This window comes from Macaca fascicularis, chromosome 16 (assembly GCF_037993035.2).
Source record: "Macaca fascicularis isolate 582-1 chromosome 16, T2T-MFA8v1.1".
Lineage (NCBI taxonomy): Eukaryota > Metazoa > Chordata > Mammalia > Primates > Cercopithecidae > Macaca > Macaca fascicularis.
In genome coordinates, this window is record NC_088390.1 from 59941304 (window position 1) to 59967812 (window position 26509).

The window sequence follows — 26509 nt, forward strand, 5'->3', positions numbered from 1 at the left end:
TATTGCAAATCTTCACAAAACATTCTGGGCTATGTCTATACAACTTAAACAAAGTGAACACACATACTATTTAGTGAATTTGGGTCTAACTATAAAATGGAATTTTCTCTTGCTTCAAAAATCCACACATACAGGTTGGCTGGTCCCAGATTCTTGAACAGCTAACATTCTATTTTGGTTTGGTGTTAGGTTGACTAAAACCTGGAGAGGCAGAGCTTGTTTTCCAGAGAAATCTCAGTTCATTCTTGAGTTTGCCTGTTATTTTTATATTAATAACGATGTAAGTAGTTGCTTCTAAAATTCTATCCAGCTTTTGAATTCTTAGGTTACTTAGATGATAAAAAGTCCCATGGATGCTATTTTTTGAGTGAAAAAGTACCACTCCTCTAATCATTAGTCCAGTGAGGTTCTCTAAAGGCAAGGTTTTCTGAGGATTTAGGCAGACAGAGAAGTATTCATGGTCAAATACAGGACCTCTTTATGGAAGTTAGCCTGAGCATGTACAAGATGGAACAAATTCAGAAAGCTTCTGTCATCCTCATCACGGTCTCCTATATGCCATACATAGTAGGGAAAATAAAATGACAGTTAAAATTTTAAGTATATAATTTATTTTATTAATTAATATATTTTTTGAGATGGAGTCTCCCTGTGTTGCTGAGGCTGGAGTGCAGTGGTGCCATCTCGGCTCACTGCAACCTCTGCCTCCTGGGTTCAAGCGATTCTTCTGCCTCAGCCTTCCAAGTAGCTAGGATTACAGGCATGCACCACTACACCTGGCTAATTTTTCTATTTTTAGTAGAGATGATGTCTCTCCATGTTGATCAGGTTGGTCTCAAACTTCTGACCTCAGGTGATCCGCCCACCTTGTAAGTATATAATTTATTTGAAACTTAAGATGTTCTAATTTTCCCTAGTAATACTTATTTATTTATTATTTTTTTGAGACAGAGTCTCCCTGTGTCGCCCAGGCTGAAGTGCAGTGGTGCGATCTCGGCTCACTGCAAGCTCCATCTCCCAGGTTCAAGCGATTCTCCTACCTCAGCCTCCCGAGTAGCTGGGACTACAGGCACCCACCACCACGCCCAGCTAATTTTTTTTGTATTTTTAGTAGAGACGGGGTTTCACCATGTTAGTCAGGATAGTCTGGATCTCCTGACCTCGCGATCTGCCCGCCTTGGCCTCCCAAAGTGCTGGGATTACAGGCGTGAGCCACCGCGCCTGGCCTTCCCTAGTAATATTTAAACAGAAGGCTTTTTGTTAGTGACTTTACTAAGTCAGGTTAACTACCGAAATCAAGGAATTATATAAGAAAAGTAGATTAGAAGTCAGAAGAAAAGGATGCTCATCCATGCTTTATTGCTTCTAACTTTGAGACCTTGGTAAGTCAGGTAACTTCTTTTTTTTTTTTTTTTTTTTTTTGAGACGGAGTCTCGCTCTGTCACCCGGGATGGAGTGCAGTGGCCGGATCTCAGCTCACTGCAAGCTCCGCCTCCCGGGTTTACGCCATTCTCCTGCCTCAGCCTCCCGAGTAGCTGGGACTACAGGCGCCCGCCACCTCGCCCGGCTAGTTTTTTGTATTTTTTTAGTAGAGACGGGGTTTCACCGGGTTAGCCAGGATGGTCTCGATCTCCTGACCTTGTGATCCGCCCGCCTCGGCCTCCCAAAGTGCTGGGATTACAGGCTTGAGCCACCGCGCCCGGCCCCGTCAGGTAACTTCTTTAAGCCTTAGTTTTCTCATGTAAAATAGAGTTAATTATCATGTTGGTTACTTAATAAAGCTGTAAAATAATATTTACAAATATATTTTTATGCTAGTGACAGTTGGTAAGTGAGCAAGTTAAATTTTTTTGCTGTGCAAAATTGAAAGTGGTTCCTTTCAGAGCAGACTCTTCAACTTTATATTCTCCATTAAAACCAATACTAGATTTTTAAAGTGATGAAAGCCAGGAACTAAATATATTGCAAGGAAAAACAAACAAACAAACAAACAAGAAGTCTGCTCCATTTATTGTTAATTTTTTTTTTAAAGTCAACATAGAAATAGCTTTTTTTTTTTTTTTTGTATTCTTGGACTGTTAGAGAAAAATATCTCCGTTTTAGGTGGAAACTAGAGCGCATTTTTATGCACACCTGTGCACCAAGTACATTCCTACTCACCAGACATAATTGATTGCAGCATTTCCATTATAACACATGCAAATGCATTTGCCACATTCTGCAGGAAGTTATTTCTTTCCACTGGAGTGCTAAAGACTTTGCAGACTTTTTGCATCATTTTAACTGTCCAATCCATGCAGTATAGTTCTTTCTCACACACCTGATTTAGACATATAAAGCATTGTAAACCTTCATGTGAAGAAAGCTATAGAATTTGAAAATGGTGAACAATGATGAACAATGATAGTTTGTGATTTTACATAATTTATGATACCTGACGCCATACTGAGTCTATACATGGGAAATGCCCTTGTAACTAATACTATTTTGCTTTCAAATGGTACGATTTTAATGGGAAAAAAGTATGAAGTAAATACAAGCCTAATTTAAGATTATCATAGAATATTATTTACTAATGCAATACCTAATATTGAAAACAGGCCAGGCACGGTGGCTCATGCCTGTAATCCCAGCACTTTGGGAGGCCAAGGTGCGCGGATCACCTGAGGTCAGGAGTTCGAGACCAGCCTGGCCAACATGGTGAAACCCTGTCTCTATTAAAATACAAAAATTAGCCAGGCGTGGTGGCGGGCGCCTATAATCCCACCTACTCAGGAGGCTGAGGCAGGAGAATCACTTGAACTCAGGAGGCAGAGGTTGCAGTGAGCGGAGATCACACTGCTGCACTCCAGCCTGGAGGACAGAGCCAGACTCCGTCACACACACACACACAAAATAAATATATATAATATATATAAAACAAATATATATATATATATAACAGTTACTGAACATAGAAAAAAAGAATTCTGCTCATTTACTCGTTCAATAAACATTTATTGAGCACCTGTCAGGAGCTGAAGATGCAATGAGAAACCATAAAGACATGGCTCTATTTTCAAGAAGTTCAATGAGGATGACAGACAAATGGGCAATTTCAATAAGCAAGAGAATTGTATGGTATTGTCGACTTTCCATCTTGAGAATTTTAGGGAATAAATTTCTTCATTATTGAAAAAATAAATATTTAAAGTAAATATTACATGTTCCTGCTAAAATTGACTGAAAAGTAAAAAGTTTCTTTACTAACATCCTTAATTGCCAATTTAACTCACATAGCCAAATAATGCACATTATTAAAATAAACTGTGTAGTAATGTAACTAAATAATAGCACTGTGATAGGAAAGATCTATTGACTATTATGTGTAAAATACTGTACTAGGAACTATGAAAGAAATAAGTGACACAGCACTGGATTTCAAAGAGCTTGCAGTCTATTTTGGGAGATGACCTACCCCACACATACAGTGGCTTAAGCACACTAATAGTAAATGAAGATAGAGAAGACAAATCAGAGGCAATTCAGAGAACTTTAATGATCAGAATTGACATGTTAATAAGAGAAGGCTTTCTAGAGAAGGCTTCCCCACCCCTAGTGATTTTCTCTCCATTACATTTGCTATAGTGCTGCCAAAACGATCTGCCAAAAACACAAAGCCAATTATGTCTCTCTCTTTCATAGAACTTGTCAGTAGCTCCCTATTAGAAAATGGATTGAAGCTCCACAGAATGGCCCACAAAACCCTTCCTTACCTAGCCTCTCCCTTCACGTCTAACCTCACCTCCTTCTACTCTTCTGCAGATTTTACCCTTCAGAAATCATACTCAGCTGCTTACAGTGTTCTGAATACAGTCACATGATCCCATTTTTCTTCTGCCTTGAATAACCTGCTGCCACCCTCTATCTGCCTGGTGAACTCCTACTTATTCATTTACTTATTTATTTTTTAGAGACAGGGTCTCCCTCTGCTATGCAAACTGAAGTACAGTGGTGTGATCATAGCTCACTGCAGCTTCAAACTCCTGGGCTCAAGTGATCCTCCCGCCTCAGCCTTCTGAGTAGCTAGGACAATAGGCACACACCACCACACCCAGCTAGTTTTATTTTATGTTTTGTAGAATTGAGGCTTTCCCTATATTGCCCAGGATGGTCTGGAACTCCTGGCCTCAAGTGATCCTCTGGGCTCAGCCTCCCAAAAAGTTGGGATTATAGACATGAACCACTGCACTCAGCCTTTTACTTATTTTTTGAGATGGGATCTCATTCTGTTGCCCAGGGTAGAGTACAGTGGTGCTATCTTGGCTCACCACAGCCTTGACCACCCAGACTCAAGTGATCTTCCCATTTCAGCTCCTGAGTAGCTGAGCTCACAGACACGCATGCCACAACTCCTGGCTAATTTTTAAAATTTTTAAATTTTTTTATTATTTATTATTTTTGAGACAGCATCTCACTCTGTCACCCAGGCTGGAGTGCAATGGCATGATCTGCTCACTGCAACCTTCGCCTCCCGGGCTCAAGTGATTCTCCTGCCTCAGCCTCCCGAGTAGCTGGGATTACAGGTACCCGCCACCACACCTGGCTAATTTTTGTACTTTTAGTAGAGTCGGCGTTTCACCACATTGGCCAGGCTGGTTTCGAACTCCTGACCTCAGGTGATCGGCCTGCCTCAGTCTCCCAAAGTGCTGGGATTACAGGCATGACCCATCATGCCTGGCCATTTTTAAAAAATTTTTACTGTAGAGACAGGGTTTTGCTGTGTTTTCCAGGCTGCTCTCGAACTCCTGGGCTCAAGAATCTCATAATTTATGGCCCATAGTAAGCACTCAATACAAATTTGTGTTAAATAAATATTAAATAAATATAATATTTTATATATATGTATGCACGTGTGTGTGTGTGTGTGTGTGTGTGTTGAGAAGGGAGAGGGTCTCGTTCTGTTGCCCAGACTGGAGTACAGTGGCACAATCTTGGTTCACTGTAACCTTAAACTCCCAGGCTCAATCAATCCTCCCACCTCAGCCTCCTGAGTAGCTGGGACCAGAGATGTTGCCAAAATACCCAGCTAATTTTTGTATTTTTTGGAGAGATGGGTTTCGACATGTTGCCCAGGCTAGTCTCGAACTCCTGGGCTCAAGTGATCCTTCCGTCTCAGCCTCTCAAAGTGCTGGGTTTAGAGGTGTGAGCCATCCTGCCCAGCCTAAATATATTTTCTTTTTTTTTTTTTTTTTTTTTGAGACGGAGTCTCACGCTGTTGCCCAGGCTGGAGTGCAGTGGCGCGATCTCGGCTCACTGCAAGCTCCGCCTCCCGGGTTCCCGCCATTCTCCTGCCTCAGCCTCCTGAGTAGCTGGGACTACAGGCGCCTGCCACCACGCCCAGCTAATTTTTTGTATTTTTAGTAGAGATGGGGTTTCACTGTGGTCTCGATCTCCTGACCTTGTGATCCGCCCGCCTCGGCCTCCCAAAGTGCTGGGATTACAGGCTTGAGCCACCGCGCCCGGCCCTAAATATATTTTCAAGACTTTTTATTTTGAAACATTTTGACTATACAAAATTAGAGAGAATAATATAATAAACTCCCAGTATTCATTTCCCAGTTTCAACAATTATCAATCTTATTTCAACTCTATCTCCATTTGCTCCCAAGTCCTCTACCCAACCCACCCCCACAGTGATTATTTTGAAGTAAATCAAATGGGAGACTTTTCTTAAAATGGATTTTTTTAAAAAAGAATATAACTTAACAGAACTGTATAACGAAAATCCAGACTTGAAGTGGGGAGAGATTAATAGAAGGGATGATTCCAAATATTATAGTTCATGACATGTTTTAATATTGGGCCAGGTGCGGTGGCTCACACCTGTAATCCCAGCACTTTGGGAGGCCGAGGCGGGTAGATCACAAGGTCAGGAGTTCAAGACCAGTCTGGCCAGCATAGTGAAGCCCCGTCTCTACTAAAAATACAAAAATTAGCCAGGCATAGTGGCGCACGCCTCTAGTCCCAGCTACTCAGGAGGCTGAGGCAGGAAAATTGCTTGAACACGGGAGGCGGAAGTTGCGGTGAGCTGAGACTGCACCACTGCACTCCAGCCTGGGCAAAAGAGTGAGACTCTGTCTCAAAAAACAAAATAAAACAAAACAAATGTTTTAATATTTTGAAAAAGAAACATTAAAAATATATACTTCAATACTCATTTTTACGAAATGTTTTTTGTCCACGTTTCAGTTCCTTAAGGGCAGCTCCCTGGTAGGTCAATTGTAGTGTTAAACAACTTGCTAGAGAAAAACTTATTTTTGCTTACCAAAGCTAAAAAGACTATGAGCCTTGCCAGTTCAATGGTCCGTCCATTCACAGCTTTACTAGCCATGAAAGTGAAACAGATGTTGTTTCCACTTAGCATTAGGAGACGTGCATTATTCTCTAGAAGCCACTCACGGGGAACCACTTTTATTAGAGGAAGAACAATTATTTAATGAGAAATCACACAACAGCTATAGTAAATACCATTAAGTACATGCAATATTTTATCACTTTATTGGAAATACAATTAGTGCCGAGGGAAATGCTAAAAAAAAAATGCTCTAGTTTACCAATTATGGCATTCAGTTAGAGACAGGTTATTGCCATGTCATGGAGACTCTTACAAATATACTAATAATATAATCAAAGCAATTCTCCTACACATAGGTCAGCAGGCAAAGTGCTGTGCAAGGAAAGCATCCTTGTAAACTTTAGAATCTTAAAGGATTATGCAGGAATAGGAATAATTGTTTCACCTCTCCTTTACTTGCAGAAGAGGGCTTCTTACGGAACCTAGGAGGGTGTTTCTGAGAATTTACAACATGGGAGTAAGTGAGCTAATTAAACGAAGAGGTTTTCAAATAATAATAATAATAAATGTTTATTTATAAAATTGACAAGCAAAGGAAAGTAAGTTCATTATATGCATTCTTTTCAAACATAATGCCAAACTCTTTAAATATTTTAGAGCATTCAGTGTTTCCAACGGACACATCATTTGTTACAATTTTATAACTGCATTTTAACAATAAACTTCTATTATTCTATGTTAGTAAATATATTTTTTTACCTGATAGTTCATCTACAAGACTGATAACATCATCTGCTGTCCACTCTTTAGTGCTAGCGTCATATAGTAGCTTAATGGCATCAGCCAAACCTTTCAGACTGAATTCATCTGTAGGTTCTTCTATCATTTTCTGCCAAACCACCTGTCCTGAATTGAAACAAAAACGAGGCTATGACAGAATAGTTGGCTTTGTGATAAAGACTTGTTCAAAAAGGAAAGTGAATTGCATAATGGAATCCCATTACTTATACAAGCTACTTTCATTTTAACTTTCATAACAAGAAGTCAATTCTGGTAATAGTATAGATTTGAACATCTCTGGCCAGGTGTGGTGGCTCATGCCTGTAATCCCAGTACTTTAGGAGGCCGAGGTGGGAGGATCACTTGAGGTCGGGAGTTTGAGACCAGCCTGATCAATATTGTGAAACCCTGTCTCTACTAAAAGTACAAAAATTAGCTGGGCATGGTGGTACACGCCTGTAGTCCCAGCTACTCAGGAGGCTGAGGCACAAGAATCGCTTGAACCCGGGAGGCAGAAGTTGCAGTGAGTGGAGATCGAGACCATCCTGGATAACACGGTGAAACCCCGTCTTTACTAAAAATACAAAAAATTGGCTGGGCGTGGTGGCTCACGCCTGTAATCCCAGCACTTTGGGAGGCCGAGGTGGGTGGATCACAAGGTCAGGAGATTGAGACCATTCTGGCTAACATGGTGAAACCCCATCTCTACTGAAAACACAAAAAATTAGCTGGGTGTGGTGGCAGGCGCCTGTAGTCCCAGCTACTCGGGAGGCTGAGGCAGGAGAATGGTGGGAACCCAGGAAGCGGAGGTCACAGTGAGCCGAGATTGCGCCACTGCACTCCAGCCTGGGTGACAGAGCGAGACTCTGTCTCAAAACAAAAAACAAAAAAACAAAAAATTAGCTGGGCATGGTGGCACGCACCTGCAGTCCCAGCTGCTTGGGAGGCTGAGACAGGAGAATTGCTTGAACTCGGGAGGTGGAGTTTGCAGTGAGCCGTGATTGTACCACTGTGTGCATGTGTGCGTGCGCGCGTGCGCGTGTGTGTGTATAATATATGCTTCTTAAATATATATATATGCTTCCTAAAGTAAAAATAATGAACCAGTTATGTTACACCCCTGAAAAATGGGTGCTCACCATCTTGAGGAGATATTGGCCCAAAGATGATATACAGTAATCTTGCCTGATTCACCATTGGCCATGGTTTTAATATACGTGTCAACCAAAAAGCAGAATCACTTCGATGTGTCCAATGATCAAGGAGGACATTCCTACAGAAGAGTCTGATCCTTAACTCAAGTTTTCGGGCACTTCCTATGAAGACAAAAGAATTGTAAATCATTCTTTGTAGAAAGGCTGCTGTGCATATTGAATAGTGATCAAAGCAACTTATTAATCATTATGGTTAGTAATAGTAAACTAGGTTTCTAAACAGGAAGTAACCAAAAGATTATCTATTCTTTTTTTTTTTTTTTTTTTTTTGAGACGGAGTTTTGTTCTGCCGCCCAGGCTGGAGTGCAGTGGCCGGATCTCAGCTCACTGCAAGCTCCGCCTCCCAGGTTTACGCCATTCTCCTGCCTCAGCCTCCCGAGTAGCTGGGACTACAGGTGCCCGCCACCTCACCTGGCTAGTTTTTTGTATTTTTTTTAGTAGAGACAAGGTTTCACCGTGTTAGCCAGGATGGTCTTGATCTCCTGACCTCGTGATCCGCCCGTCTCGGCCTCCCAAAGTGCTGGGATTATAGGCTTGAGCCACTGCGCCCGGCCGATTATCTATTCTTAAACTCCCCTAACTTCATAATTTGTCTATCTACTTACTCTTACCTTCCTGATTTATAATCAATATTTTGAATAATGGGTCAATCAATCAAAAGACATGCTTAAGCTTACCAGACTCTTGTACAATTTTGGATTTAAAAATAAATAAATGCAGAGAAAGGTCAAAGACATACATCATTAATATACTTTGTACTGAGTCACTTCATTTTCCTTTATGAAAATTTTATGACCAGGTGCGGTGACTCACGCCTGTAATGCCAGCACTTTGTGAAGCTGAGGTGGGAGGATCACCTGAGGTCAGGAGTTCAAAACCAGCCTGGTCAACATGGTGAAACCCTGTCTCTACTAAAAATACAAAAAATTAGCCAGGTGGCAGTGGTGGCACATGCCTGTGATCCCAGCTACTCAGGAGGCTGAGACAGGGAGAATCACTTGAACCCGGGAGACAGAGGTGGTAGTGAGCTGAGATCTCACCACTGCACTCCAGCCTGGGTGACAGGGCTAGACTTTGTCCCAAAAAAAAGAAAATGTTATGTTGCTGTTGTTGATAGATATGGGGTCTTGCTCTGTTATCCAAGCTGGAGTTCAGTGGCATGATTGATCATAGCTCATTACAACCTTGAACTCCTGAGTTCAAGCAATCCTCCCACCTCAGCCTCCCTAGTAGCTGGGACCACAGGCTAATTTTTTGTAGTTACAGAGGTCTCACTATATTGCTCAGGCTGGTTTTGAACCCCTGGCCTCAAGAGACCTTTCCATCTTAGCCTCCCAAAGTGTTGAGATTACAAAGCATGAGTTACCACACTCAGCTACAAAAATTTTAGATTAACAGCTGGGCGCGGCGGCTCACACTTGTAATCCCGCACTTTGGGAGGCTGAGGCGGGTAGATCACGAGGTCAGGAGATTGAGATATCCTGGCTAACACGGTGAAACCCCATCTTTAGTAAAAATACAAAAAAGTTGGCTGGGTGTGGTGGCGGGTGCCTGTAGTCCCAGCTAGCCGGGAGGCTGAAGCAGGAGAATGGGTGTGAACCCAGCAGGCAGAGTTTGCAGGGAGCCGGGATCACACCACTGCACTCTAGCCTGGGCAACAGAGCCAGAATCCATCTCAAAAAATTTAGATTAACATAGGACTACTTTTTCAAAAGCTTAATTGAGATATAAATCACATACCATACAATTTACCCATTTAAAGTTTTGCAATTCAATGGATTTTAGTTTACTCACAGTTATGTGCAGCCATCATCATAGTCAATTTTAGAACATTTTCATCACTTCAAAAAGACATGCTGTTCTTTTTGCTATCATCTTGTTATCTCTCTGTCCTTTACCACCCCCAGCCCTAAGCAACCAATGCTCTACTTTCCATCTCCATGGATTTCCCTATTCTGGATTTTTTTCTTTTTCTCTTTTTTTTTTTTGAAACAGAGTCTTGCTCGTCACCCAGGCTGGAGTGCAGTGGTGCGATCTCGGCTCACTGCAACCTCTGTCTCCCGGGTTCAAGCGATGCTCCTGTCTCAGCCTCCTGAGTAGCTGGGATCACAGGCGCTTGTCACCACGCCTGGCTACATTTTTTGTATTTTTAGTAGACATGGGGTTTTGCCATGTTGGCCAGGCTGGTGTCGAACTCTTGACCTTAGGTGATCCACCTGCCTCGGCCTCCCAAGGTGCTGGGATGACAGGTGTGAGCCACCACACCTGGCCCCTATTCTGGATTTTTATATGAATGAAGTCATATAGTATGTGGCATTTTGTGACTGGCTTATTTCACCTAATACAGTGTTTTTAAGGTTCATCCATATTGTAGCATGTATCAGCACTTCATTCTTTTTTTTTTTCCTTCAACTTTTATTTTAAGTTCAGGGGTACATGTGCAAGATATGCAGGTTACACAGGCAAATGTGTACCATGGTAGTTTGCTGCACAGATCATTCCATCACCCAGATATTTATTTATTTATTTTTATTATACTTTAAGTTTTGGGATACATGGGCAGAACGTGCAGGTTTGTTACATAGGTATGTGCCATGGTGGTTTGTGCCATGGTGGTTTGCTGCACCTATCAACCCGTCATCTACATTAGGTATTTCTCCTAATATTATCCCTCCCCTTGCCCCCATCCCTCCATCACCTAGATATTAAGTTCAGCATCCATTAGCTATTCTTCCTGATGTTCTCCCTCCCCCAACCCCCACAGCACTTCATTCTTTTTAATGGCCAAATAATATTCTATGGTATGGATGTACTACTACATTTTGTTTATCTATTGACCCATTGATGGACATCTGAGATGTTTCCATCTTTTGGCTGCTATGAATAATGCTGCTATTAACATTCATGTAGGCCAGGCATGGTGGCTCATGCCTGTAATCCCAGCACTTTGGGAGGCTGAGACAGGCCCACTTGAGCCCAGGAGTTTGAGACCAGGCTGGACAACATGGTGAAATCCCATCTCTATAAAAAATACCAAAAAAATTAGCTGGGCATAGTGGTATGTGCCTGTAGTCCCAGCTACTCGGGAGGCTGAGGTTAGAGGATTGCTTGAGCCCAGGAAGTGGAGGTTGCAGTGAGCTGAGATAGTACCTCTGCACTTCAGCCTGGGTGATAGAGCCAGACCCTGTCTCAAAACAAAACAAAACAATAACAACAAAACCATTCATGCACACGTTTCTCGGTGGACATATGTTTTCATTTATCCTGGGGCTATATACCTAGAAGTGAAATTGATGTATCATATAACTCTATGTTTAATCATTTGAGAAACTGTCAGACTATTTTGCAAAGTGACTGCACCATTTTACATTCCCGCCAGCAATATGAGGATTGTTGTCACATTCTCACTAACACTTATTATCTAAATTGAACTTTCTGATTCTAGCCATCCTAACGGAATGTGAAATGGTATATACTATTTCTCTGCTTTTCTGAGACAGTGTCTCATTCTATTGCCCATGCTAGAATGCTGTAGAGCAGTCATGGCTCACTGCAGCCTCAACCTTCAGGGGCTCAAGTGATCCTCCCACTTCAGCCTCCTGAGTAGCTGGGATTACAGGTGTGAGTCACCTTGCCCAGCCTATCACTGTTTTCTTTCGACAGCTTTATTGAAATATAATTTATATACCATACAATTCAACCATTTAAAGTGTGCAATTCAATGGTTTATAGTATATTATCAATTTTTTTATATTGTAAAATATAAATCACATAAAATTTGCCATTCTAACCATTTGTAAGTATGCAATTCAGTGGCATCATTTATATTTACACTGTTGTTCAACCACCACACTGTCTATTTCCAAAAGTTTTTCATCACCTCAAACACAAACTCTGTAACTATTAAGCAATAACTCCCCACTCTCCCCTGCCCTCAGCTCCTGGTAACCTCAAATCTACTTTCTGTCTCTATGAATTTGCCTGTTCTAGGTATCTCATGTAAGTAGAACCATACAATATTTGTCCTTGTGTTCCTGGCTTCTCTCACTTAGTATAATGTTTTCAAGGTTCACCCGTGTTGCAACATATACCACATTTTGTTTATCCATTCACCTGTTTTGTTTTTTTTTCTGAGACGGAGGGCCTCCTCTGTCACCCAGGCTGGAGTGCAGTGACTGGATCATGCCTGCCTACTTCTTTTTTTTTTTGTAGAGATGGGGATCTCTCTATGTCCCCCATGTTGGTCTCTAACTCCTAGGCTCAAGTCATCTTCCCACCTTGGCCTCCTAAAGTGCTGAGATTATAAGCATGAGTCACTGCCCTCTGCCTGCCATGATTATTCATATACATGTCTCCTTCTGCACATTGTGGGAGTTTCTCAGAGTGAAACAGCTCGATATAAGGTTCTATAATTTAAAAATATGAAATATTTCTGGTATATAGAGAGGTTTACAGGATGCTATAATGAGCTCCTTTGTATCTACCAGCTGGCTTAACGAATAAAAGATCATCAATACAGTTGAAGCCCTCTTTCTCCAATCTCATACTGCTTTTCTACCTCACTGTCTTATTCAGTATTTATCATTCCCTTACATTTCTTTGTCCTTTTGCTATTATGTATGCCACAATTTATTTTTATTTTTATTTTTGAAAAGGGGTCTCTGTTGCCCAGGCTGGAGTGCAGCGGCTTGATCTTGGCTCAGTACAGCCTCAATCTAGTGGGCTCAAGCTATCCTCCCACCTCAGCCTCCTGAGTACCTGGGACTACAGGTACATGCCATCACGGCTGGCTAATTTTTTTTTATTTTTTGTAGAGACAAGATCTTGCTGTCTTGCCCAGTCTGGTCTTGAACTCCTGGCCTCAAGGGATCTTTCTGCCTCGGCTTCCCAAAATGTTGGGACTGCAGTTGTGAACCACGGCACCTGGCCCACTATTTATTTATTTATGGAGACAGGGTCTCACTCTGTTGCCCAGGCTGAGTGCAGTAGTGCGATCACAGCTCACTGCAGCCTCGACCTCCCAGGGTCAAGCGATCCTTTCACCTCAGCCTCCTGAGTAGCTGGGACCACAGGCACACACCACCATGCCCGAATAATTTTTTATTTTTTGTAGAGACAAGGTCTCACTATGTTGCCTAGGCTGCTCTTGAACTTCTGGACTCAAGTGATCCTCCGACTTTGGCTTCCCAAAGTGCTGGGATTTTAGGCATGAGCCACCACACCTGGCCAAAATTACTTTTAATTACATTTTTAAAACTCTCTTTTTTCTATTTTAATCTCTATAAATTATATGCAAATTGTAGTTTTTTACCTGGTTTGCTGCAGACAGCCATTTGCATCTTGCGGCAGAGATTAGTCAGTTCGCATAAGAAATTATAAACGCGATGGCACTCAAGTTCATCCCAACCTGCTGTTAAGGTCTGAGGAAAATAAAGAAAACATTGTGGATATTCAGACTATCAAGTCAAACCATAAGTCACACGAGGCGTGGTGGCTCACGCCTGTAATTCCAACACTTTAGGAGGCCAAGGTGGGCGGATCACCTGTGGTCAGGAGTTTGAGACCAGCCTGGACAACATAGTAAAACCTCGTCTCTACTAAAAGTACAAAAATTAGCCAGGCATGGTGGTGGGCATGTGTAATCCCAGTTACTTGGGAGGCTGAGTCAGAATTGCTTGAACCTGGGAGGCGGAGCTTGCAGTGAGCCGAGATCATGCCATTGCACTCCAGCCTGGGTGACAAGAGCAAAGCTCTGTCACAAAAACAAACAAACAAAACAGGCCAGGCGCGGTGGCTCACACTTGTAATCCCAGTACTTTGGGAGGCCAACGTGGCAGATCATGAGGTCAGGAGATTGAGACCATCCTGGCTAACACGGTGAAACCCTGTCCCTACTAAAAATACAAAAAATTAGCTGGGCACGGTGGCACGCACCTGTAGTCCCAGCTACCTGGGAGGCTGAGACAGGAGAATCACTTGTTCCCAGAGATGGAGATTGCAGTGAGCCGAGATCACACCACTGCACTCCAACCTGGGCAACACAGTGAGACTCCGTATCAAAAAAACAAAACAAACAAACAACAACAAGAACATAAGTCACTACTGCTTTATGAGTGTAACTGTTTTTAGCACATGATCAAGGTGATGTGCAATTTTTACCCATTATGGAACTATCAAATTAATAACAAATTAACATAAACAAAACTTGGAAAGCTCCAAAATTCAGTTTCTTTTTGGTTGGAAAGGAAGTATCTTTTCAGATAACTTTTTTTTTTTTTTTTGAGATGGAATCTCACTATGTTGCCCAGGCTGGAGTGCAACGGACAGAACTTTTTTATTTGTTTGTTTGAGAAGGTTTAAATGGTACTGAATCCTGAACTTTGACAATGTGAGGCAAATAACCAAAACCCTGAACACAGTTTAGATATCTGACTTACAACCATGCTATGGCTTTAAGACTAGAGTAGAATCCCTTTGACACCCGCAGTTGTCATTTATGATATTGCTTATAAATGAGAATGATCCAATTTCAATGTGACAATTCTGAGCATTTATGTATGACTTTTTTTCCAGAGATGGGGTTTTACCATGTTGGTCAGGCTGGTCTTGAACTCCTGACCTCAGGTGATTGGCCTGCCTCAGACTCCCAAAGTGCTGGAATTACAGGTGTGAGCAACTGTGCCTGGCTATTTATGACTTTTGAACGTCAACAACCAAAAATCTTTTATTGGCTGGGCACAGTGACTCACGCCTGTAATCCTAGCACTTTGGGAGGCCGAGGCAAGTGGATTACTTGAGGTCAGGAGTTTGAAACCAGCCTGGCCAACATGGTGAAACCCTGTCTCTACTAAAAACACATACACACACACACAATAGCTAGGTGTGGTGGCAGGCCCCTGTAATCCCAGCTACTTGGGAGGCTGAGGCAGGAGAATCACTTGAACCCAGGAGGCCGAGGTTGCAGTGAGCTGAAATCGTGTCACTGCACTCCGGCCTGGGCGACAGAGCGAGACTCCATCTCAAAAAAGAAAAAAAAAAAAATTAATCTGGCTGGTCGTGGTGGCTAACGTCTGCAATCCCAGCACTTTGGCAGGCTGAGGCGGGAGGATCACCTGAAGTCAGGAGTTTGAGACCAGCCTGACCAACATGGCGAAACCTTGTCTCTACTAAAAATACAAAAATTAGCTGGGTGTGGTAGCACATACCTGTAATCCCAGCTACTCGGGAGGCTGAGGCAGGAGAATTGCTTGAACCTGGGAGGCGGAGGCTGCAGTGAGCCGAGACTGTGCTACTGCACTCCAGCCTGGGTGACAGAGCGAGACTCTGCCTCAAAAATAAATAAATAAATAAATAAATAAAAATTAATCTTATTCCCTGTGGAAGGACATATAAGAAACTGATAACTGATTACTTCTGGTGAAGGGAACTCAGTGGACAAGGAGAGAGACTAACTTTTTACTTTATACATTGTGTACCATTGTAAATGTACATGAATATATACATATGTATTACATGTCCCAAAGAAAGAAAGAAACAAGTAAAAAACAAAATTAAATAAGAAAAATCTGTCTTGGAAGAGGATTAGTAAGGGCTTAGACCCCTGCAATCTGGGTGAGTACGAGTTGGTGGCTGGTAGGCTGAGCACAGCAAGATTCTTATGGGTGCAGTGCCTGCCTCACAAGGTTGTTGTAAATGTAAATTAGTCAATACATGTTGTCGGGTGTGGTAGCTCACACTCGTAATCTCAGCACTTTGGGAGGCAGAGGTGAGTGGATTGCTTGAGGTCAGGAGTTCGAGACCAGCCTGACCAACATGTTGAAACCCTGTCTCTACTAAAAATACAAACAAATAATTAGCCAGGCGTGGTGGCGGGTGCCTGTAATCCCAGCTACTCAGGAGGCTGAGGCAGGAGAATCGCTTGAACCTGAGAGGCGGAGGTTTCAGTGAGCTGAGATCATGCCATTGTACTCCAGGCTTGGTGACAGAGTAAGACTCTGTCTCAAAAAATAAATAAATAAATAAAAATTAATCAACACATGTAAACTACTTAGAACAGTGTTTGGCACATAGTAAGCTGAGTAAACGCTAATTATTATCTTCTTTGTTTACAATATAAAAGATCAGTCAAAATGTTCTTGAATTAATACAACTGATTACTAATATCACACCTTAAATAACTAGCCCAAGACTAAACTCATTATATAGATAGATATAGATACACACATGCACACACACCACCCCATAATATTTCTAATCTTTACAACTAGTAGAAACTTTGAGGACACTAATTCTTCAGGAGGAGTAACCTTCATTCAGCATGTAGAATGGTTTGGGGGATAAATAAATGTCAAACATTTTTTACCACTGAGAAATTCAAAACGAAAATCTGAGATAGCAAACATTATTAGATTAATACATTCTCAAATCTTTATTTTATTTTGCTCTTTTTAAGATTATTATAACTTTATTAACCTATGAAAAGAGAGACTGGATATTCTATTTGTTAGCAGTTCCAAAGGTATCCTTTTTCTTCTCTGATTAAAAAAAATGTACCTGTAAAAACATGCCATAACATGTTAATCCTAAACACTGCATAGGAGCTGCACAGCCATTGAATTTAAAGCAGGAAACCTGTAAAGAGAACAATGTTAATACCTCCTTGTTGGTGAAACTATAGTTTGACAATAGTGGAACAATGGTTTGACATTCAAATTTAATGGAAATAAGCAAGAATTTTTTCAGCACCTATTCTGATCAGCATTGTGTTCCATAGGTGGGGATTATAAAAGTAGTATAAAAGTCTCAGCCGGGCGCAGTGTCTGACGCCTGTAATCCCAGCACTTTGGGAGGCCGAGGCGGGCGGATCATGAGGTCAGGGGATCGAGACCATCCCGGCTAACACGGTGAAACCCCGTCTCTACTAAAAATACACAAAAAATAGCCGGGCGTGGTGGTGGGCGCCTGTAGTCCCAGCTACTCTGGAGGCTGAGGCAGGAGAATGGCATGAACCCTGGAGGCGGAGCTGGCAGTGAGCCGAGACGGCGCCATGGCACTCCAGCCTGGGTGACAGAGCGAGACTCCGTCTCAAAAAGAAAAAAAAAAATCTCTACTCTCAAAGAAGTTCACAATTTATTTTTTTTATTTATTTTATTTTATTTTTTATTTTTTTTTGAGACGGAGTCTCGCTCTGTCACCCAGGCTGGAGTGCAGTGGCCGGATCTCAGCTCACTGCAAGCTCCGCCTCCCGGGTTCACGCCATTCTCCTGCCTCAGCCTCCCGAGTAGCTGGGACTACAGGTGCCTGCCACCTCGCCTGGCTAAGTTTTTGTATTTTTAGTAGAGACGGGGTTTCACTGTGTTAGCCAGGATGGTCTCGATCTCCTGACCTCGTGATCCGCCCGTCTCGGCCTCCCAAAGTGCTGGGATTACAGGCTTGAGCCACCGCGCCCAGCCCACAATTTATTTAATAATAACAATAATTTTTTATTTTTATTTTTTATGACTGAGTCTTGCTCTGTCACCCAGGCTGGAGTGCAGTGGCATAATTTTGGCTCACTGAAGCTTCCGCCCCCTGGGTTCAAGCGATTCTCATGCCTTAGCCTCCCAAGTAGCTGGAATTACAGACACCTCCAGGCCTGGCTAATTTTTGTACTTTTAGTAGAGATGGGGTTTCACCATGTTGGCCAGGCTGGTCTTGAACTCCTGACTTCAGGTGATCCACCTGCCTCAGCCTTCCAAAGTGCTAGGATTACAGGTGTGAGCCACCGTGCCCTGCAAAGGTTTTATACAAGAAGTTATGAGGCTGGGTGCGGTGGCTTATGCCTATAATACCAGCACTTTGGGAGGCTGAGTTGGGTGGATCACTTGAGGTCAGGAATTTGAGACCAGCCTGACCAATATGAAGAAACCCTGTCTCTACTAAAAATACAAAAATTAGTTGGGTGTGGTGACAGGTGCCTGTAGTCCCAGCTACTTGGGAGGCTGAGACAAGAGAATTGCTTGAACCCAGGAGGCAGAGGTTGCAGTGAGCCAAGATCGTGCCACTGCACTCCAGCCTGGGTGACAGGTGGAGACTACATCTCAAAAAAAAAAAAAAAAAAAAAAGAGAAAGTTATGTTGGCCAGGCGTGGTGGCTCACGCCTGTAATCCCAGCACTTTGGGAGGCCGAGGCGTGGATCACCAGGTCAGGAAATCGAGACCATTCTAACATGGTGAAACCCCGCCTCTACTAAAAATACAAAAAATTGGCCGGGTGCTGTGGCTCACGCCTGTAATCCCAGCACTTTGGGAGGCCGAGGTGGGCGGACCACGAGGTCAGGAGTTCGAGATCAGCCTGACCAACATGGTGAAACTCTGTCTCTACTAAAAATACAAAAATTAACTGGGCATGGGGGCACACGCCTGTAATCCCAGCTACTTGGGATGCTGAGGCAGAAGAATCACTTGAACCTGGGAGGCAGAGGTTGCAGTGAGCTGAGATCATGCCACTGCACTCTAGCCTGGGCAGCAGAGCGAGACTCCATCTACAAAAAAAAAAAAAATTAGCCAGGCGTGGTGACACATGCCTGTAATCCCAGCTACTCGGGAGGCCAAGGCAGGAGAAGTGCTTGAACCTAAGAGGCGGAGGTTGCAGTGAGTCATGATAGTGCCACTGCACTCCAGCCTGGGCGACAGAGTGAGACTCCGTCTCAAAAAAAAAAAACCATATTTATGAATGTGATGCTTTAGGAAGAGTAATCTTGATTCAGCATACAGAATGCTTTGGGGAGTAATGAATTGGATAACAGAAAGGTCATCTGGGAAGCTGCAATAATAATACAGACCAGAACTCAATGTAAATGCTGACACGAAAAAGTTGGCAGGGCAAGGTGGCTCATGCTTGTAATCCCAGCATTTTGGGAGGCCAAGGTGGGCAGATTGCCTGAGGTCAGGAGTTCAAGACCAGACTGTTCAACAGGGCTAAACCCCATCTCTACTAAAAGTACAAGAATTAGCCAGGCATGGTGGTGGGTGACTGTAATCCCAGCTACTCGGGAGGCTGAGGCAGGAGAATAGCTTGAACCCAGGAGGTGGAGGTTGCAGTGAGCCGAGATCACGCCGCTGCACTCCAGTCTGGGTGACAAAAGCGAGACTCTGTCTCAACAACAACAAAAAAAAAAAAAAAAAAAAAAGAAAAAGTCAGTGTATCAGAAACAGTAGATACCACTGAGTGTTGAACTGAACCATCAAGAGTTGGACGTATACTTGGATTTGTATATGAAAGTCTTATAAAGAGACTATGCTCAAACATATTGATACACATTTCCAAGTCTATTATCATAAAATGTTTGTTGTTTTATATATTAAAAACACTTTCCTATGTTTCTATACATTTAAACAATAAAATCTCAACATTCAGAAATTATTTCACTTTAATATAATATCTGAATCACTACTTTAAAACTTCCTTAGGATTTGTATGAGGTGTAAAATACACTTTATACTCTGAGAAACCTAATAAACTTCAATGATGTGCTTAGTTATATATGAAAATGGTTTTTATAATAAGTGAAAGATTACTATATTTTGACATTATATAATCTCTAAGTACTTGGTAAAATATTAGACTATCATAAATCAATTTTTTAGTGCTAATTCATGAAATTCTACTAATACAGAGTAAAATGAGCATGAGATAATAAAATAATATCTTTACTGGAAATCAAGATTGTAAACTAATTTAGAAGTATGATCTTACTTCTGTGAGTATCTTGTGAATGTACTTTAGCCTTTCCTTGGTGGGTAGCAGCAATGTACATCTTTTAAACAGTAGACCTAAGAAAGTAAAGAGACATAAGAAAAAATGACAACAATACAATTAAGAATATCAATAGAGCACAGAATAATGTTTCCTGAAAGTCAAGTGTGGTATATCACAGTGGACTATGAGTTGATATGGTTTTTAAGAGAAAGTTTGGGAGGAAGGGTGCAAAACACTTTCCATTTATGGTATTTAACAAGTGACTCTGATGCTCGTCTAAGAGGCCTTGGCATCAAATCTTGCAAAAAATTGTTAAATTGCTTCTATAGGACGCGTGGAAAAATACATAGAGTATAAAAGATACAATAATAAAGACACGCTAGAGAAATTTTATTTTGCCTTTATTCCATAGAAAGCAGATTTCAGCATCTCTTGAAATTAACCTCATATCCATATCCACAAAGGAAAATGTTTTAAGAGTTGCTAATCTGAAACATGGAAAGAATGAGAAAACAGATTTTTCTTTTTTTTTTTTTTCTTGAGACAAGGTCTTACTCTGTTGCCCAGGCTGAAGTGTGGTGGCATGCCATCATGACTTACTGCAGTCTTGATCTTCTGGGCTCAAGTGATCCTCCCACTTCAGCTTCCCAAGTAACTAGGACCACAGGCATGTGCCACCAAGCCCAGCTAATTTTATTTTTTCTTGATACAGGATCTCGCTCTGTCACCAGGATGAAGTGCAGTGGCGTGATCTCTGCTTACTGCAACCTCCATCTCCCAGGTTCAAGTGATTATTCTGCCTCAGTCTCCTGAGTAGCTGGGACTACAAGTGCACAACGCCATGCCCAGCTAATTTATGTATTTTTAGAGACGAGGTTTCATCATGTTGGCCAGGATGGTCTCGATGTCCTGACCTCATGATCTGCCTGCCTCGGCCTCCCAAAGTGCTGGGATTACAGGTGTGAGCCACCATGCCCAGCCCAAGCCCAGCTAATTTTTAAAAAAACATTTTTTTTCGTAGAGATGGGTTCTTGCTTTGTTGCCCAGGCTGGTCTTGAATTCCTGGGCTCAAGTAATCCTTCCACCTTGGCCTCACAAAGCACTGGGATTAAATTGCATTGGGCTGAGAAAACAGGTTTTGTATCCCTCTCTCCAAATACAAAAATTTAAGTCATAAGTACTTAAAATTTCAGAGGCTAGATTTTTTTCTTTTTTTCACAGAAAGTATCCAGTTAGAATGAAATATCCATTTATTCCTTCTAAGATATCCTTTTATGGGACTTGCATGCTAAGAATGTATAGGATTTTGTGTACAGATACTTTAAAAAGAAAAAAAAAAAAACTCAGTTTCTCAGTGAGATATATAATGTGAGCTACAGTGACAGGAAGTGTATGATTTGTTTCCTCTAACTTTAAACGTTCTATTTTCCTAAAATGGCAATACATTGTTAACATTCCTATGAGGGCAAATGTCCTCAAACTAAATAGAAGATATATGGTAGGAAAATATATACCTGAACCTCATGACGTTTTTCAGCTTTCATCTTCTCTGTATTTACTTTTTTACATAAGATTATAATTACTTTACATAATTCTGAAGAATCTATAGGAATCTAACTTATTTTTAGAAGTTGCTATGTTTGAGTAACACATGAACAGAATTGAGTTTTAAACATAAACCCTCTTTATTTTTGTATATAAAGACATTTTTCATACTTGACAACTAAGGGAAAAGAAAAAAAAGACATTTTTCAGTGCTTAGTTTTTAAGCTGAGTTCTTTCCCTTTCATACTTCGGTATCCAGTTTCACAGCACATCATAACTAAGGAATTCTAGGCATTAATTCTTAGAATTCTACTCCTGGGCACAATTGATCCTCCTGCCTCAGCCTCCTGAGTATCTGGGACTACAGGCACGTGTGACTGCATCCAGCCTTATTTTGGTATGCTGATTGCCTAATATAAAACTCCTATTTTTAAGGATCACAACTTACCATAAAATCCAATACCGGCTGTTTAAAAAAAAAAAAAAAAAAAAAAAGAAAACCATAGGTGCTCTGCTATACCCTTTAGAGACTTTTTTAAAGTTCTTCCCTAAATAGAGTCAGATGTAATGTTCTTTCCACATTGGCCATCTGCTCTGTTTTACATGAAGAAGCAAATTAAAACTTATAGTTGGCCGAATACGGTGGCTCACGCCTGTAATCCCAGCACTTTGGGAGGCTGAGGAGGGCAGATCACTTGAGGACAGGAGTTCGAGACCAGCCTGGCCAACATAGTGAAACCCTGTCTCTACTAATACAAAAATTAGCTAGGCATGGTGGTGCATGCCTGTAATCCCAGTTACTGGAGATGCTGAAGCACGAGAATCGCTTGAACCCAAGAGGCGGAGGTTGCAGTGAGCCGAGGTTGTGCCACTGCACTCCAGTCTGAGCGACAGAGTGAGACTGCCTCAAAAAAAAAAAAAAAATTCTTCAAGGCATTTTGTGTGTGTGTGTGTGTGTGTGTGTGTGTGTGTGTGTGTGTGTGTGTGTATGAATATGAGACGGGGTCTCACTCTGTTGCCAAGGCCAGAGTGCATTTTCAAAATCGACTCACTGCAGCCTCGACCTTTGGGGCTCAAGTAATCCTCCCACCTCAGCCTCCTGAGTAGCTGGGACAACAGGTTTGTCCTCTAATTTGTTTCCTCTAACTTTAAACGTTCTATTTTCCTAAAATGGCAATACATTGTTAACATTCCTATGAGGGCAAATGTCCTCAAACTAAAAATAAGATTTATGGTAAGAAAATATATACCTGAACCTCATGACTTTTTTCAGCTTTCAGCTGGGCCACCATGCCCAGATAATTTTTTAATTTTTTGTAGAAATGGGGATCTCCCTATGTTGCCCAGGCTGGTCTTGAACTCCTGGGCTCAAGCGATCCTCCCACCTTGGCTTCCCAAAGTGCTGGGATTACAGGCATGAGCCACTGAGCCCGGCCCAAAGCACAGCATTCTGAAAATCTTATTTTAATGTCTGAAAACAAGCTGGATACAGTCATACATGCCTGTAGTTTCAGATACTCAGGAGACTGAGGCAGGAGGATCGATTGTGCCCAGGAGTACAGGCCAGCCTGGGCAACACTGCAAGATCCCATCTCAAAAAAAAAAAAAAGTGAAAACAATAACAGATCAGGTAAGAATGACAACATGAGAAAATGGTAAGTATATGAAACATTTACTTAAAGAATTAGTCATAAATGAAGTGTTTGCATCAAAATTAAACAGAAAGTTGAAATCATTACATGAATAAAACCATTTAAAAAAGCTATTAAGATCAATACATATTTGTACTTTTTACTGAATTACACATATAATTGTCTTAGTGTTTTTGTCAGTTTAAGCAATTGAGACTTGATCAGGGAGAAATATTTCTTTCAGATCAAAACCAAAGTATAAGCTCTACTGTATTACCCAGGTACCACTTCCTCTACAACTAATGATGAACTGAAAATAATTCTTTTTTTTATTTTTGAGTTGCAGTCTCACTTTGTCACCTAGGCTGGAGTGCAGTGGCGTGACCTCAGCTCACTGCAACCTCCATTTCCTGGGTTCAAGCAATTGTCCTGCCTCAGCCTCCTAAGTAGCTAGGACTACAGGCATGTGCCACCATACCCAGCTAATTTTTGTATCTTTAGTAGAGACAGGGTTTCGCCATGTTGGCCAGAGTAGTCTTGAACTCCTGACCTCAGGTGATCTGCCTGCCTTGGCCTCTCAAAGTTCTGGGAATACAGGTGTGAGCCACTGTGGCCAGCCGAAAAATTACATTTATAATGAGAAGTAGGAAAAAGTAGTTTCCATATTCTGTTACAGGCTTTAGTAAGCCTAATCATAAATACTGAAACCAATGACACTGTAATCAGATCACATACTTTTCTTTCATTTGGTCTTATTCAAATACACAGGTAATCATCAAATACATTTTGATGTATTTACATATCCACATACTCTTATTATCTTAAATCTAAGCATCCTTGGGCTACTAAAAGGCAGTATTCACTTAACTTACTGTTACGCCTTTATTTAAATCACACCATCTTGATATTTGGTTTTATTGCCATGCTTTGATGAATTATAAAGTGGTTTCAAATCGGTGTCATTAGTCAAGTCAAAATTAGAATTTTACTTCAGCACTCTCAGGGGCAATGAAATCAATGAATGGAGTAAAAAACATAAATGATTATAAATTAAGGAAGAAAGATTATACAGAATTTGCTTTGATAAGGTCAGTTTAATTATAGCTTAATGACTTACTAGATGTACTTAAAAACCACAGTTTCTGGTGAGAGGATAAATAATCTTCCATAATAATGTGTTTAAATTTCTATTTTTAAGGACTAGATTATGGTTGAAAGGGAAAAGAGGTAAAGAGATAAAACTCATTCGATCTACAGGAAGTGACACATAGAAAATACATCAATTTCCTAAACTAATAAGCCACTAGACGTTAAGCATAGGTGACGTTGTATCTATATGAAATCACAAGAATTGACACTTTACATCAAAATGCATTTTCTCACCTTTAAAGATAACTGGTTAAGGGAGTGTTCTCACACTAAAGAGTAAAAGCATCATAGAAGCGCACATTTTGGAATATATTCCATTTCCTACTGGCCTTACAGATTGTATACTAAGTTTCTCTTAATTAAGCACAGTTCTTTACTTGTTGCGATTCTCATTACATAAGTTACCTAGAGATCTGTAGTGCTCCAGTATAGCAGAGTCTTGTCTCCTGTCAGGCAGCTCAAGGTTATGAAAGTCCTGTAGTAAAAGTCTTTTGCTTCCTGATGAGGTTGAGATATAATTAATAATGTGTTGGCTGACTGTTTTGGACACCATGCTTAGCATGCTGATATCCTTCACTACCAAAAGAAATATATATGTGTATGTATCAATGGCTTAAATGCAAGAACATCACTATTAACACAGTCTATTAACTTATAGGTTAACTAAATCATCATCACTATCACCATCATCATCTCATTGGGAAAAAGGGGAAAAATCTTAAAATTGTTTAAAATCCAGTTCTCAATGAATTAGAAACATGTTTGGATTTACCAATCAAGGTACTATGTCATAATTACAGGCATGTTTTCAAGAGTTTAAGTATTGCCGTGTTCAAAGGAAGATTTAAAAAAATTAACTTAGGGCTAGGCGCAGTGACTCACGCCTGTAATCCCAGCACTTCGGGAGGCCAAGGCGGGAGGATCACCTGAGGTTGGGAGTTCGAGACCAGACTGACCAACATGGGGAAACTCCGTTTCTACTAAAAATACAAAATTAGCCAGGCATGGTGGCGCATGCCAGCTATTCGGGAGGCTGAGGCAGGAGAATAGCTTGAACCTGGGAAGGTTGTGGTGAGCTGAGATTACACCATTGCACTCCAGCCTGGGCAACAAGAGCAAAACTCCATCTCAAAATAATAATAATAATAATAATAATTTAAGTATTGTGCTTTCTTATTGTACTCCTTATCTGATAATAATGAAACTTTAGAAAATAAACACTTAACATGAATGTCATTAACATTTTAGCATGGCCCATGATGACAAACTAGTTCTTGGGAAAACTTAAAATAGCCTAGTGTCTTTTGTAGGCTATTCATAAGTTCCCAAACCTCACCTGACAAATATTTTAAAATTATCTGGAATATTTCCAATGGTAAGGCTTTAAAATTTCCAAATGTTGATATGGGTTGAAAGCCTGAGCCAAGGGTCTTGGAACAACAGCTGGTTTGACGATTACTACGTCTAAGTTTCTGGTTGGGAATCAAAGTGAAATTGGTATTTATTCTGGATGCCATTCTTCTTGTCTCATAAATTTATCCTGGTCAGAAAAACAAAATACAAGAGACAAGAAAGAAAGGAAGTTAAAGCAAGGAAGAGTTTTTTTTTGTTTTTTGTTTTTTAACAAAGAGGTTGATAGTATGATATGCAATAGCTGTTTCTCCATATTTACAAAAGATTTTTGTTGTTTTTTTTTTTTTTTTTTTTGAGACGGAGTCTTGCTCTGTTGCCTACGCTGGAGTGCAATGGCGTAATCTCAGTTCACTGCAACCTCCGCCTCCCGGGTTCAAGTGGTTCTTCTGCTTCAGCCTCCTGAGCAGCTGGGATTACAGTCAAGCGCCACCATGCCCAGCTAATTTTGTATTTTTAGTAGAGACAGGGTTTTGTCATGTTGGCCAGGAAGGTCTCGAACTCCTGACCTCAGGTGATCTGCCCTCCTCAGCCTCCCAAAGTGCTGGGATTACAGGCATGAGCCACTGAGCCTGGCCCCACTTACTTTATTACAGCTAAAATTTAAATAGTTTTAAAGTCTCTATTTTCATCTCTTTTTTTATTGTTTCGAACAAAAAAACTCAGTACTCAGTTTTAAAGAAATAGAAAAACATTACTATGAA

At 41.2% G+C, this 26509-nt stretch overlaps 1 protein-coding gene across 1 annotated transcript; it reads right to left on the minus strand.

The window, feature by feature from the left end:
* Nucleotides 1-307: 307 nt before the first annotated feature.
* FBXO47 (F-box protein 47) lies at nucleotides 308-25996 on the minus strand. Its single transcript, XM_005583992.5, has 10 exons — nucleotides 25732-25996; nucleotides 24801-24971; nucleotides 20068-20144; nucleotides 16885-16962; nucleotides 13643-13751; nucleotides 8257-8433; nucleotides 7097-7243; nucleotides 6308-6450; nucleotides 2161-2320; nucleotides 308-551 (listed from the first exon to the last, which is right to left on the minus strand). The coding sequence occupies exons 1-10, from the start codon at nucleotides 25910-25912 to the stop codon at nucleotides 436-438; spliced, it is 1359 nt and encodes a 452-aa protein (XP_005584049.1). The 5' UTR covers nucleotides 25913-25996; the 3' UTR covers nucleotides 308-435.
* Nucleotides 25997-26509: the final 513 nt, after the last annotated feature.

What these genes read in the sequence shown, in the direction of transcription:
- FBXO47 (XM_005583992.5), bottom strand. Translation starts at nt 25,912, where the DNA reads ATGGCATCCAGAATAAATACCAATTTCACTTTGATTCCCAACCAGAAA. An exon ending in TTCACAAGATACTCACAGAA is followed by an intron (nt 16,963 to 20,067) that starts GTAAGATCATAC and finishes TTCTCTTTACAG; the next exon opens with GTTTCCTGCTTTAAATTCAA. An exon ending in TCATAGTCTTTTTAGCTTTG is followed by an intron (nt 2,321 to 6,307) that starts GTAAGCAAAAAT and finishes TGTCTAAATCAG; the next exon opens with GTGTGTGAGAAAGAACTATA.